Consider the following 15,309-nt stretch of genomic DNA (forward strand, 5'->3'; position numbering starts at 1 on the left):
TGAATACAGTAACTGTGTGGTGGTGTATGGCAGTCTATTTTTATATATATTCAAAGAATATAACATCTATACACAAAATTTTTTCGGATGAACCGATTAGCTATTGAAAATATAGAATTTCTAGAATCCGGATAGGAACTCTTAAAAATCCTCTCTATCTGATAACCAATCAATATATATCCAATAAATTTTTGTTATACAAGTGTAATATTGATCTAATGTATTAATTAAGCTCCTGTATATTTATAATAAAAGTAACTAGTACAAAAAAATAAATAAGGAACATCTAATATAAATGAAGAGATTGAAATTATCGAAGGTAATGCATGTGCTAGTTACTCAGTCGATATTTTCTTTTTTTAACGTTTATTGGTCACAAATGTTTCTTCTATTGTCATTCTTTATCTTCGAATGAATCACAGTTTGACAGCAGAAAATTTGTAATACTGAAGAAATAAAAATAAAGCAAAAGTTCAGTTTAAAAACAAATTTACAGAAGAATTAATTTAATTACAGAAGAAGAAATAAGATTAAAGAAACGTGTACAATATCAAGTTGACTTCAATTTTCCACGTTAAAGCAAAAATACGCCTTTTTCAATTTATTAATATGTTAATATCTTCTTCATTCCTCTTTCTTTCTTTCTGCCTGTTCTTGTCCTTTTGAGTCATCATCTTCTTGGCCTTTTTCTTTTTCTTCATTTAGTAATATCTTAATTCTTTCTTCTTCCTCTCTTTTTTTCTTTCTCCTCTCTTTTTTCAATTCTTATTTTGTTTCTTTTTTTAAATTTATTTTTTACTTTACGAAATTTCTTCCTTCTCTTCTTTCATCTTTAATGTTTCTAAAGGCTGACTATCCAAAGGTTGACTATCACTATTGCGACTTGGAGTATCGTAACATGGTGTCGCGCTAGGTGCATAAACATTTGCCAATTGCTCATATTGATTCAAATCTCCACTGTGTTGACTAATCTCTGACATATTGCCTCTATTAGCATCTTCTTTCGGAAATAATTCCTGCTCATATTTGATTCTCTCTATATCGCGAATTTCTTCTTGATCTCTTCTCATTATCCTCTCTTGGCGATTGGATAATGCATCGTTCATGGTATCACCGTCAGTTCGTTCGGTAGTAGAGGGACCACTGGTCTTAGTGAAGAGATGTATGGGTCGTTGAAATCCTTTGGAGGGATGAGGTGGAATAGAAATAACCTCGCACTTGCAAAAACCAACTTCGGCAGATAGAAGATATTGTGTAAATTTCTGCGGTAGGAACTCGATGCTGTGATAGTTTTTATAGATCCGTTCCTAAAAGATAGAAATAGAACGATGAATAGAATATTAAGTCAGAATCAATAAACAAAAACAAAAAAATACAAGAAAATTTATAATAAAAGACAAAATAAGAAAATATCTAGTAAATATTCAATAAAAAAAAAAATTATATTAGTATATTATATATTTACAGAGAATAGATATATTATAAATAAGAAATTAATAGTCATTATAAAAGTATGCAACTCGCTACTTACTGTGAGATTCTTTTTTTTAGTATAGCTGGCCCAGCCCTGAGGTTCCAAAACGAGGACTCCACCGGGACGTAACTGCGCATGCATGCGCTTGAAAGTTTGTTTTAATCCAGCATCGCCAAAATTCAAATGAATCCATTTGGTGATGGAAAGACATAGAATTGTATCGAATTGCGGCTGTTCCGCACACAGAAGTGAATCATCTTCGAGTACATAATTACCCTAAAACCATATCATATATATCAATATCTATCAATATCATGCATAAGTAATGTAATATGTTTATATATAGAAGTGTTTATAAAATAATTAGACAATATTAAGATTACAAATCACTGTTCAAAAATGTAAAACTTTCTTCAGTTTTAAGGTTTTTTGAACTAAGAAATTGATATATTGCAAGACTCTTTTTATATATACTAATAATATAATCTAATTATATAAAATTATAAAGTGATATTTTGACAAATTTTCTTAACATTTTCCTATTATTACACACGCCAAATATATGAATACATGAATATGTGCATTGATGTGTACGTTGTAAAGTAAAAAATTGAGAAAATTTGTATATATGTATGTATCTATATATGTATGTGTGTTTTATAGTATAAATGTTTTATAGTATAAATTTCTTTCAATCTGGAAAATTAATTTTTGTTATTAATATATATTTAAACAATTATACAATTAATAATATCCATTAACATATGTATATATATATATATATATATATGGTGTGTGTGTGTGTGTGTGTGTGTGTGTGTGTGTGTCTGTGTGTGTGTGTGTGTGTGTGTGTGTGTGTGTGTGTGTGTGTGTGTGTGTGTGTGTGTGTGTGTGTGTGTGTGTGTGTGTGTGTGTGTGTGTGTGTGTGTGTGTAATACAAACACGTTACACACATATAAACATTTTCTTTCTTTATTTAAATGATTTATGATGAACTATAAACTTATAATCCACTCTGGTTTTCCAGAGAAGAAAAAAAAGGAAAACAAAGAAACAGAGAAGTAGAGAGAGAGAGAGAGAGAGAGAGAGAGAGAGAGAGAGAGAGAGAGAGAGAGAGAGGATTAAGAAAAAAGAAAAAGAAAGAGAAAAATATTGTTAAATTTTTTTTAATTAAATATAGTTTTCAGTTTTTCGAAAAAATTATTCGAAAATTATTCATATAGAAATGTAATTTTTATATGCAATAACATAATATATAAATGTATATATACTTTACCTGCACAAAAGTGACATTATAAGGGAATCCCTTATGTTGCTTATTCTTCGTAAATCCTGGAATATCCACAGGCCCATAATTAATTGGCATTGACATAGGAAAGAAGCTAGAATCCGAAGAATCCCTTTTATCATTATCTTCACTGCTTGCAGGACTTTGAACACAATTTACATAGTGTTTCACATTTTTCCGAGCAATATTTATTAAAGTTCTATCAATATCAATCCCTGTAACACTTTTGGCACCAAAATCTCTGGCAATTGAGAGTGTAATGTGACCAATATTGCATCCAATATCTAGAATATCTTTCTGCAAAAACAGTTCTTTTCGCTGTGCAAACACTTTCAACCTAGGATCTATTTCATGATGAGGATTTCTATATCCATAATATCTATTGTAATTTCCATATTGATATCTAGCATCTTTGGGCCTAAAATTGGGCATTGCATGTTGCTGTTTCTTCTTTTTGTCTTGACTGGGCCTATGTTGTGGCCTGGGTTTCCAAGCACCAGGTTGCGGAATTACTGGGCTTACTATTTTATCCTTTGTGTCAATTTTTCTCAATCTTTTATCTTTTATTTCTTCTAAACCTTTTAACCGTAACTTATTTTTGTCTTTTTGAGGACTTTCTGTCGTATTTCCTTTCATTATACTTTCATCCTGTACATTTTGTGTCTCCTCTAAACTAATTCCTTCATTAGAAAGCCTTTCTGTTGATGATTCAATTACTGCACTACTTCCCTCAGTTTCTCTCAATTTGTTGGTTTCGCTAGACTCCATCTATTTTCATACATTCAAAAAATACATAATTTGTATAAATATCTTTTAAATATTCTTATTAGAATTAGAGTATCAAGGATTTTTAAGCATATAAATATTATAAGAATTCTAGAATATTCACAAAATTTTAATTAAAATAATTTATTATAAAATTTTTGGATGTGTTTTCTAATATTTTTTTTTAAAGATTCTAAATTTCAAGAATTAAATAATAAAGAATATATTTTTAGCATGTTAAGAGATTTTATACTATAAATTACAATCCAAAATATGTTACTGGTTTTACAAATAAATGAGAGACAGAAAGAGAGCATAAAAAATACTATATCTAATTGAAATTTAAAATTTAAAAATGAAAGATGTTAGAAAATACATCTAAAAATTTTAAAATTAATTAAAATTTCGTTAATATTCTAGATTTTCTATAATATTTACATGCTTAAAAATCTTTCATATAAATCAACATAAATAAATGTGAAACGCCATAACTTACCATTTTTGCTTCATCCTTTCCAGATCCAGAAGAGGCTCTCTTTCTTTTTCTATTTCTTCGTTTAGAATTTCTCTTTGTGGGTGATATCAACTGTTTCTCATATTCTTCATTGTCATTACAATTTGACAAATTCAAAGGATCACAAATATTTGGTGGAATAATCACTTCAATAATCTCTTTTTTGTGCTTTGGAGTAGGAAGTGGACTTGATTTTGGAGTAACTGCATTCATGACTCTATTTATTTCTTCATCTTGCATGCTATTTAAATTTAAAGGATCACAAATGTTGCCTCCTAGTAAGAATTTCGTGGGAGGTATAATCGCACCTTCCTTCTTTCTGCGTTTATAGGGAGGAAAGAACTTTCCATTGCTACTAAAGCTACTTTGAGATCGTTTCCTGTTGCTAAATTTGAAATGACGATTGTCATCATGCTTGTTGTGCTTTTTGTGCGAAAGATTGAAAGGTTTTTTAGATTTATCGTTCTCTTTCTTGGTATTTTGACCCAATTTTGGAGGACGATCCAATTGTACAGACGACATTTTCCACAAACTGAAAAATAGAAATAACACGAAAAATGTAAAAATTAATCATGATGTAAAGGTATGAAAAATATAAAAATGTGTCTTATTAATATAAATATGTGATAAGCAAAATTCTCTACGCATGCTGAAGTACAAAAGAAAAATGTAGAAATATAAATCGATTAAATTAAGACAAAAAAATAAATAAATAAAAACAATTACAATCAGTTATAATATAAAAATAATCTTGCAATTATTATATTTAAAAAATATAATATAAAATGCATATGATAAATAACATTATAGAAAATATGCATAGTGATATATGTATCTATCATCTTACAGAAGAATGCAAGCAAATTTTTATATAGATATTTAAATTATATTATAAATAAATAAAAATAAATTTTAATTATTAAATAAATTTTAATTACACAAAACCTGTAGATAAAAAATTCAGTAATTAAATTATTAAAGTTACACTTATGCAAGCATCTGCTAGGTATTTTTTTTTAATATATATGTTCCATACACACACACACACACACACACACACGTGTGTGTGTGTGTGTGTGTGTGTGTGTGTGTGTGTGTGTATGTATGTGAAACAAATTAATTTATAATAAATTGTCCTAATAAAAAAATAAATAACAACCTAGATTATCTAATATCTAATTATAAATTAAATAAACTATTTTATCATAACTGTAAATTTAGTAATTAATTATTGAATTTATTTATTTACAGACTTTGTATAATTAAAATTTATTTTTATGTATTTATAATATGATTTAAATATCTATATAAAAATTTGCTTTTATAATAACGAGAATAAATCATTCATTATTTTTCGTTATATAAAAATGTGTCGTTAAGATAAAATAACGATCAAAGATTTGATCCCTTGAGCAAACTATTCTATACTTTCTTTCCTGAAACACTTTTAATTATCTAAAAATATTTAAAAAATTATCTAAAAGTATTTAAAAAAATTATGATAGAAGAGCGAGAGAGAGAGAGAATAATTCGAAAAGAATTGCATGTTTAAAAAAAAATTTTATTTTTTATACATATTATATTTTATGTGTGTGTGTATTTTTTACCTTTTATAAAGACACATCATACATATACACATACACACATACATACATACATACATATAAAAAAGAAAATATATATATATATATTTTTTTCTTTAGTAAGACAACTAAAACATTTTTATTATAGAGAAAGCAAGAAATTGCCGTTAAAGAAAATAAATCCATCTTTTTTTGGACTTTTTTTGGACTTGGATTAATTTACATTTTTCTTTTCAAATGAATATAAGACTGTTTTATTTGAAGCGCAAAAAGTGTAAGAAAAAATTCAGCTAATGCAGAGGACTATTAATTCCTGCTACTCCATTTTTTTCTACATTAATAATTTATGTGTTAGCTGCATATTTTTTATATTTATTCGTTACTTATACAACTGAAAATATTTGAATTTTTTGAAAAAAAAGGAAAGAAAAAAAAGAGATTTTGAAAAATTCGTAAATAAAATCAACAATACTCTCTACACTTTCTACACTCCGGCAAAGCTCGGGTCGTTCGTACGACGCGCGCATGCGTCACGCTGCGCGGACGAGCAGCCAGCTGCTTCCGACGACACATCGTGGATCTACCATGTCCGACATTACGGACTTTCTTTCGCTCGACGTTCGCGTCGTTGATCGAGAATATGTGTACTCACCTCGAGAAACAATCGCTCTCACCGGTCCTTTTGTCCCTGTTACTCGTACAATTATCTTCAAAACAATCTTCCTCGTACACCTCGTCTATAATTGTGTCAACCTTGCGACGCGTGTCCGTCTACGATGGCGAATAACTGCTTATCGAATGCGAGCTGCTGCAAGCGGCAACCGAGAGCCGAGAGCTCGTGTCGCACTGCGACGCCATTTTCCATTAGGCTTTGCCGAATATCATGGCCGTATTAATGAAACGCAAAACCCTGCAAAAAAATAATATACATAAGAAAAATTGAAATTATTTCAATAAATTCCAAATTAATGGAAAAAATTTGATTTTTATTTTTTCGAGACGAAAGGATATAAAGTGTAATTATAATGATTGTACGTAATATATAACATTGAATTGACGTCATAAAATTGAAGCGAACAAACTACCATTTACAATGTTTCACTTTAATGCGTAATAGTATACGTTACACACAGCGCACATATATATAATGTTGTCTTATGCTATTATATACTAATGTATTATATTTACTAGGAAAATCGTACCGAATAAAAAGAAATGAAATATAGAAAATACATCGCTACAAGCGAAGCAAATTTATATCATCCAATCCGTTAAAATGTTCTTTCAAACATAAAAAATATATCGATGATATCGCAAAGTGTAATCATCCGTAAGTTTAGTATGTAACAAGCGATCAAACTTTTGTCTGCAAAATTAACTGGAATAAAAAAGGAATAAACCGTGTTTGCGTTCGTGTGAACCCCGTTTAGCGTACGGTGGCGCTTTTCTCATATGTAAAATCCTCGCACAGTCGCGCTTCTCTTTTCCTCTCGTTGCATTTTCCTAATTATTTTTAAAGATTAAAAAATTTTGAATCAACCGAAACAACTGCATAAAATTTCGAAATTTTGCAAAGAATGGCGTTGCGCCGTTTGTCAACGAACGAAGATCACGATATCACGAATCGCAATTTTATGAATGATATAAAATCGACACCAATGCGGTTATTCAAAGATCGGAATTGTGAACAATCTAATATTGCGGCAGAAATAGGACAGCCAACTCCACGGGTAAATAAAAAAATATGACAATTTTTACGAAATCAGTCTTTAACTTGAGGTTAAAAGTAAATATATATAAAAATTTAGTTTTTGAAAAATTGCAATTTAATTAAGTTTTTTTCAAAACAAACTTACACATGCATGTAGCAATTGATGGTTTTCCTTAAATGATATTACGAATACAGAAAAATAATATAATTTATCTTGATTCTATATAAATAAACACACACACACACACACACACATCAACTACAATATACATATAGATAATAATACTAATTATACTAATATAATAATAATAATAATAATAATAGTAATAATACTAATATATCTGAATATATATTAAATATATCTACATATACATATATAATATATAAAACTCTACTAGATAATACATATATAAAGCTCTACTAGAGAAAAATTTACAGTTGGTAGTCTTTCTCACTAACCGATTAAATTCAGATATTATTAAATTAAATTATCTATGCATTTTTTTAACATATTGTATATATATATATATATATATATATATTTATTTATTTATTTATATATATATTTATTTATTTATATATATTGTACAAGTTTATATTTACTTTTAGAATGAAGCATGGGACAGTTTATGGTTTCGCATTTTCGAATTATTCGTAATCTCTCCGACGATAAAAAGGATCACTCCTGTGCCTCCGAACGCGCCCATAAAACCGAGAAAATCTTTTTCTAAAGTGGGATTAAAACCTAAAAAGCTTCACTTTACAGACAAGGAAAAGGATAGAATAGATGACGAAAACTGTTTTCAACAAAGCGCAGATTATTCAATAAAAGTACTTGATAACAAAGCAATATTTTCGAAAGAAAAGTACAAATTGAAAGAAAAATCAAGTAGGGAAAATTTGAGTGCTATGCTGCGAAATATACGACTTGAGACAGATGATAAGGAGAATAAACAGTATGAACGATATGAAAGAAAAATGAGAGATGATCATTATTTTGCCATAAATAACGAGCGGACGACGAAATGTAGCAATAATTGTACGCAATCGTTGAAACTAAACTGTAATTCGAAAGACAAATTTGTACACTTTCGTATATAAGTTGACTGGAATAGCGATTATAATTGATATAATTGATTATAATTGATAGCTCAGTATGACAATTAATACAGTATATTAATTAATTAGCAATTTTAATAAGTTTATTGAATACTTAAAAATTATTAAATCTGTACGATAATAATTCAATCAGTATATTAATGATTACTTTATTGTCAATATGATTGTGATTATTGAATTAGTATACGAATATATAGTACATAAATAGATTTAATTAAATGTTCATAAATATCGTTGTATTAGAATATGAGAATGAATAATATTATATGTATATGATTAATATATTAATGATTAATTAATTAATTAAATAAAGTATGATGATGATTACCGATAATATAAAGAATTACAAAATGTAAGAAAAAGTTATAAAATATGTGAAGTCGCGAATGTAATACACTTTCTTTCGATAAAATATTATAGTGACTGTTATTTAAAATAAGCAAATTTATAGTATAATTATGATAATTAATCATTTGAGATATGTGTGTGTGTATATAATACATGAATAATTAAATAATTATTATTATTTTTGTGTTCTATATATATACATATACATATATATGTATGTGTATGTATATTATATATATATATATATATATATATATATATATATATATATATATATATATGTATATGCAACATTGAAACGTGTATATACACACACAATTATAAATAGTTTTCCCCTTTTTATTCTACATACATATCCCCCTCAGACCATGAGCGTGTATTATATATGCATTTATATTTATTTATCTATCAATGATAATATATATTGCACGTACATACACACTCATAGCCTGAGGGGGGGGATATGTATTTAAAATAAAAAAGGAAAAAATATTTATAATTGTGTGTGTGTATACATGTTTCAATGTTGTAAATCTATATATATTCTTCCTAGATTTGAAAAAATTTGTTCTTTAAAAATTATTGGCATGAAAATAAGAGATCTATTTTATCGATTAATGATATGAAAGCCGTTATTTAGTGAAGTAATTTGTAATAAGAAATGAGGAGGACAGGGGGCGACACTTAAACAGTCTCTGATATTACATAATAAGTTCTGTATGACCCGCGCTGTATGGCTTTGAGCCAATGCCTGCTTCTTGCTCAATAACAAAAAAAATTACGTAATAAAAAATACAACGAATTCAATTAGATTCAATGCACATTGATACGCACTCGTTCTGTTTTCTATATTTGATATTAAAAAAGTGATATAAAAAACTATACTGTTTTTTGCATTATACAGAAAGTGAGTGAGAACACTTTATAGTGTTTCGCTAATATAATAAATATTTTGTATAATAAAAATAAAAGTTTCGCATGCTAACGATAGACTCGTAATTGATAGATTGAATTCTGATAATAACATCAAGATATTATAATCTAATTGACAAATGAATATTAATAATAAGATAAAAATTACATATCTTAAATAACTAAAGGAAGAGATTGAAATTCTATCCAAATCATGAATCTATTTAAGTAAAACATTACTTTTATTTAAAATTAATTATATATTTAAGTTAAATTAAAATATATAAAATTTTAGTGTAAAGATTAAAAATTAAAATAAAATCAAAGTTTAAAGAGAGAAAAGAATAGAAAAAAGAAAGAAAAAAATTTATAAAAATATAAATTTTGAAATTTACTATTTAATTATTCATTTACTTTAGAAATTATTTTACAAAAAATATTACTTATTTTCTCATTTTTTCTCTTTTCTCTTAAATATTTATATGGATACTTTTATATAGATATATTGATGGAAAATATTACAACTTGAAAAATTTTTAAAAACTAATTTCTTAAAAATTAAAAAAAAATTTATCTTTGTATAATAGATATCTCCTCAAAAGTTTTTTGTTTACAATTGAAACAAAACATTAAATAGATATGAAAATTTACATGTAGATTAGAGCAATATTTTTTAGAACATGTACTATTAAAAAACTTTTTAGAGCAAATACTATTAAAAAATAACATTTGACAAAACTAATTTTAACGGAAAAATGCTGCTGTAATATTTTTTTATTGATACTGTCAATATACATACGCACATATATACAATATATCAGTTCGTCGTACAACGGAGAGTCGCTGCATCCGCTGACGTCATGGTGACCCGTCGCGACCCCGGCAAACCCCGGCAACGATATTAACATAACGATTTACAATTGCTTATATGCGCGCATAATCGGTTGGTTTCCGCTCATTTCTTTTCGCGTATCCATTTCACGCGTTTTAATAATTCGCTATTAGGACCGTCTTAAAATAATTTATAGGGTGCGAGTAAATTATAAACTAATAATGAGGTCATATATTGTACATAAAATGTAATATATTATATGATAATTTGTTTCATGCAACGTTCTCATAAAATTTTTAAACAAAATTCTCGAAATTTTAAGAATATTCCTAAAAATTTTAAGAAAATTCCTAAAAATATAAATTCTTGAAAGTAAGAAAGCTTTTAAAAATACAATTCTTTGTACATATATTTAACATATCTTTAATAATTTTACAATTCCTGAAATAAACAAATTAAAAATTTTTTGATTTTTTTAAATTTTTTATAATTTGGAAAATAATTTTTAAGATTCTCTAATCGTTAAAAAAGAAAGTTTCTAAAAAATTATCCCTTGAGATATTAGAAACCTTAAAATGTTTAACATTTATAATAATTGTAAAATAATTCTATTTAAGAGATCTTGCAATTCTTATATTCCTAATACATATTCATGAAATCTTTGAAATAAAAATAAAATATTTAAATTTAATATTTGAATTTTTTAAAAATGTTTTAACACATCATAACTTTTATTATAATTTGTAGTTTCTTATATTTTAAAATTTTCGTATGTATTTGATTAAAACAGCTTTTTTAAAAATGACTTTATTCCGAGAAATGCGAAAGAAAGAAATACCTTTACTAAATTATATATTATACATTGTATTTTCTTAAAATTATGGTGCGCTCAAAATATATATAGAAATGATATTTTGGACGACAAATGACAATGTGTAATGATTTAACAATTTAATTACGAGCTGTATATAAAGGGAGAAGAAAATATATTATTTATAACATTCCAAAATTTTTCTTTAAAAATTACGAAATTTTTTATCTATAAATCTTGGACCGCCAATTAAAGCGGCTTTGTCTCTTGACATTTCCCGGGAAAACGGAAATTACATATAATAATCTAAGGCACATATATAAGGGCTACGCCCGTTTATAAAAGGAATGGTCAAACGATATAGGAAGATCCACTTTTTCGCTATCTTTCTCTCTTTTTGCCATCGATCCTCTATTTACGGCACTCCCATGTTTGTGAACAACCTACGCCCCCATCGTTCATATAGTTTTTTTCAAACTATATTGTCATAGTCAACTCTCTAGAGATCAAAACCTTTATAATTTTTATTAAGTTCAATTTTCTATGTTTGCATTATGTCAAAATAATCATTTGCGAAATTTATAAATGTAAATGCTATTTTTACATTCTAAAACACAGGAATCTATTAAAAAAACGATTAGAGATTTATTTCTGTATGAACCAAATCTGATCTTGAAAGAGAAATTAAATATAAATAAAAATATAAAAAATAACAACTGTTGAGTGCATATTGAAAAAATAAATATGTTTATATAAATCAAGTTCATTTTACTTATATATTATAAATATTTTAAAAAGATGAAAAAATATTTTTTATCAATAATTAATTTATTGATTACGATCATTAAATATTAATGTGTTGATCGACCAATTAATTGAAACAATAAGAGAATTGCAAGAGAGAGAGAGAGAGAGAGAGAGAGAGAGAGAGAGAGAGAGAGAGATTACAGCCGTAAAATTTCATAATTTTACATTTGCCTAGCAACACGATTTGAAATCAAGTCACGGGAACGAATGATAACGAGAATACGCGTACCCGGGTGAGCGTATCTCGGGTTATCTGCTTTTTTTGGTGACAGTAGTGAGGATTGAAGGAGCGCGCGGAAAATGTTATGTTAACTACGCGAGAGAGAGATTAGTGCGGCTGGACCACAGGTCATCGGGCGAAAGATAGATTCACGATTAATCGAATTGACCGCTTTTCACAAACAGTGTTCATTTAAAATAATATATACTAATAAGATTAATTATTATGCATATCATTCTATAAGAAAACGTTATATATACCATTATCGCACTATTAAAAACATCAAAATGTATATAGACATGTAATATATATCTATATTACGAAAAATTATTTATATAGTTTAAAAAATATATCATTGTTTTGTGTTGACATACAAAATAAATTGGAAATAATTTTGTTATGTAAATAAAACTTGTACAGGAATAATAATAGTGTATATATATATATATATATCTTGTGTGTACATGTACATAGAACGCACGCACATACACACATATACAAGAAAGATTCCTAAATGTTAAATGTTCAAATGCTTCAATGCTCAATAATTATTGAAAATGGAACGAAAAAAGCGCGAGACGAAACGAAGAAAGTAAAAGAGAGGAATATAAGGAAAAGAAAAGATTACAAAAATAACACGTCTCTACGCTCTTTGATATAAATTCTATTTATTATTCCTAAATATAATGATGACCGCCATAAATGTGGCGATCAATGCCATCATCTGCCATTAATCGAGATGTCTGGTATATTTTCGTCATAGATATATTTTATGAAATCTCGATTTGGATCATTTCTTTAGGCCTCGATAATATAGAATATTAAGAAGAGCTGATATCTCAAAACTCTAATATTCCAAAATGTTCAAATGATCCAAAATGTTAACAATTGTCTCGTTCATTTGAAGGTGGCGTCGAATACTATAAATAATAAGTGATAATTAATTGTGTGTGATTAAGTAAATAATAAATATAAATTAATAAAGTAGCATATAGTTCATTTAAAATTTTTCTGAATATGTGCAAATTCGATTCTATCATGTGCATATCAAGTATTGCTCTTTATATATCTTCCATGCGCCTGTACAAATAATAATCTTATAAATGTTACAAACTTGAATTTGCTCACTAAATAAATTTCTTCAATCTCTCATTTTTGCTAAGAAAACAATTTTAATCAAAGAATATATCATTAAGATAAAATTTTGCCAATTTAATGACCTTATATCTATAATATGAAGAATCGAAGAAGTGCGACAATATGAAAAAGCTGATAATTTCTCTCAACAAAAATATTTATTTAAAAAGAATCGATTTTGATTTGTGATTAGTAAGTCTATCATTTATATTATATATAAAATGTTGGAATAATCTAATATATTACGTAATTAATTTTATCGTAATCATGTACATGTCTCAAACATTATTTCTGCCAAGACCCTATTCATTTTATTCTTACGTCGTGATAGTTTATCGACGAAGTTTTGAAATGGTCTCTATACATGATGTGACAATAGCTAAAGATTATGGAATCAAGCGCGCTTCCATATATTCATGAACATAGTCGCACGCATAGAAAAAAATGCATTTGCATGTGAACGGGTCTCTTCAGGTCGGCAAATATCTGATTTTATTCATCGTATAATTAATTTTAAACTTGAAGTGTATTTTTTCTGTGTAATTTTAAAAAAGTCCGTTATACACACACGTATATGTATAAGTAGTATATATATGTATATGTATGCATAAATATATAGTAAATATGTATAATAAATATATAGTCTTGAAATTCGCGAATGAAAATACTACAGCAAAGTTCTCGAAAAATTAAATAACAAAAGTATGTAATTTTGCATTTTAAGCAATATAAGTTTATGAGATATAAGAATTTGAAGTTGTCTTCCAGCCAATCTATTATGTTTAAACAATCGCTTGTTTATAAATCGCATGCGCGTTAGTATTAGTGACGCATATATGTATAATTCACAAACAAATAACTCTATAAAACAACAATTGGTATATTGGCCAATTTTAAATTCTTATATTTCAAAACTTACGACTCGAGAGAATAAAAAATTTATATAATATAACAAATACTTTTATTATTTAATTTTTCGGGAACTTTTTTGATATGTTATTTTGTATTTTATATTTTACCAATGTATCTATATTCACACACAAAAATATACGGTTCATTAATTCCGCAATATATACGGTTCATTAATTCTTTTTCCACTCTTTTCTACAATAAAATATTATATCTACATTATTAAACTATGCTGCACAAGCGAAAAGATATGGTTCTTTAACATTAGATAGACATTTTATTGTTTAAATAAAATAAAACTTTGTCATTTGAAAAATTTTAATTAAAAATATTAAAATATAAAAGTGAAAAATATTAAAAGTAATATTATATCATATTTTTTAAATAAATGTTATTTTTATTAGAATTTTTTGTCTACTATAGTAATATCGATAAAACTTGATCTCTTTGATAAAATTTTATCAAAGAGAGAATACTTAAAAGAAAGATTAAATATAATAAAATAAAAGAAATAGAATGAAGAATAAAAATAAAATAAAATGTGTGTGCGTGCGTGCGTGCATGTATGGGCGCGCGTGCATATACAAGATGAAAAAAATTGAGTGATATAAAATAAAACTATATATCAAATAAAATATATAATGAGATATAAAATGTAAAAACATTGTTTATTTATGTAATTATACATATCTATTATTCTCTCTATGCATATCAAATTTATTTTGCTACACCGTTATCAAGAAAGCCTCTGGCCCTATTTCGTAAGAACGAATGACGAATGTGTCGATAAAATTTTTTGGATTTGGGCCACAGAACAAAAACATTACAGGGTCATCGGGGTCGACGCCGATAAGATTATTGACGTCGAATATAAGTGCA

The 15,309-nt window shown here is 26.9% G+C and overlaps 2 protein-coding genes across 2 annotated transcripts; one reads left to right on the top strand and one right to left on the bottom strand.

Annotated features, from left to right (window-relative positions):
• Positions 1-472: 472 nt before the first annotated feature.
• On the bottom strand, positions 473-6,498 carry LOC145964014 (7SK snRNA methylphosphate capping enzyme). Its single transcript, XM_083086372.1, has 5 exons — positions 6,277-6,498; positions 4,024-4,573; positions 2,751-3,530; positions 1,532-1,750; positions 473-1,307 (listed from the first exon to the last, which is right to left on the bottom strand). The coding sequence occupies exons 2-5, from the start codon at positions 4,561-4,563 to the stop codon at positions 801-803; spliced, it is 2,046 nt and encodes a 681-aa protein (XP_082942498.1). The 5' UTR covers positions 4,564-4,573; positions 6,277-6,498; the 3' UTR covers positions 473-800.
• A 528-nt stretch (positions 6,499-7,026) lies between these two features.
• LOC145964015 (uncharacterized) lies at positions 7,027-8,540 on the top strand. The gene is made up of 2 exons (XM_083086373.1): positions 7,027-7,354; positions 7,945-8,540. Exons 1-2 carry the CDS (start codon positions 7,202-7,204, stop codon positions 8,434-8,436), a joined length of 645 nt encoding a protein of 214 aa, XP_082942499.1. The 5' UTR covers positions 7,027-7,201; the 3' UTR covers positions 8,437-8,540.
• Positions 8,541-15,309: the final 6,769 nt, after the last annotated feature.

The sequence above is a fragment of the Camponotus vicinus genome, unplaced genomic scaffold, assembly GCF_025532165.1.
Source record: "Camponotus vicinus isolate PSW18456_S1 unplaced genomic scaffold, iyCamVici1.0 SCAF_13, whole genome shotgun sequence".
Lineage (NCBI taxonomy): Eukaryota > Metazoa > Arthropoda > Insecta > Hymenoptera > Formicidae > Camponotus > Camponotus vicinus.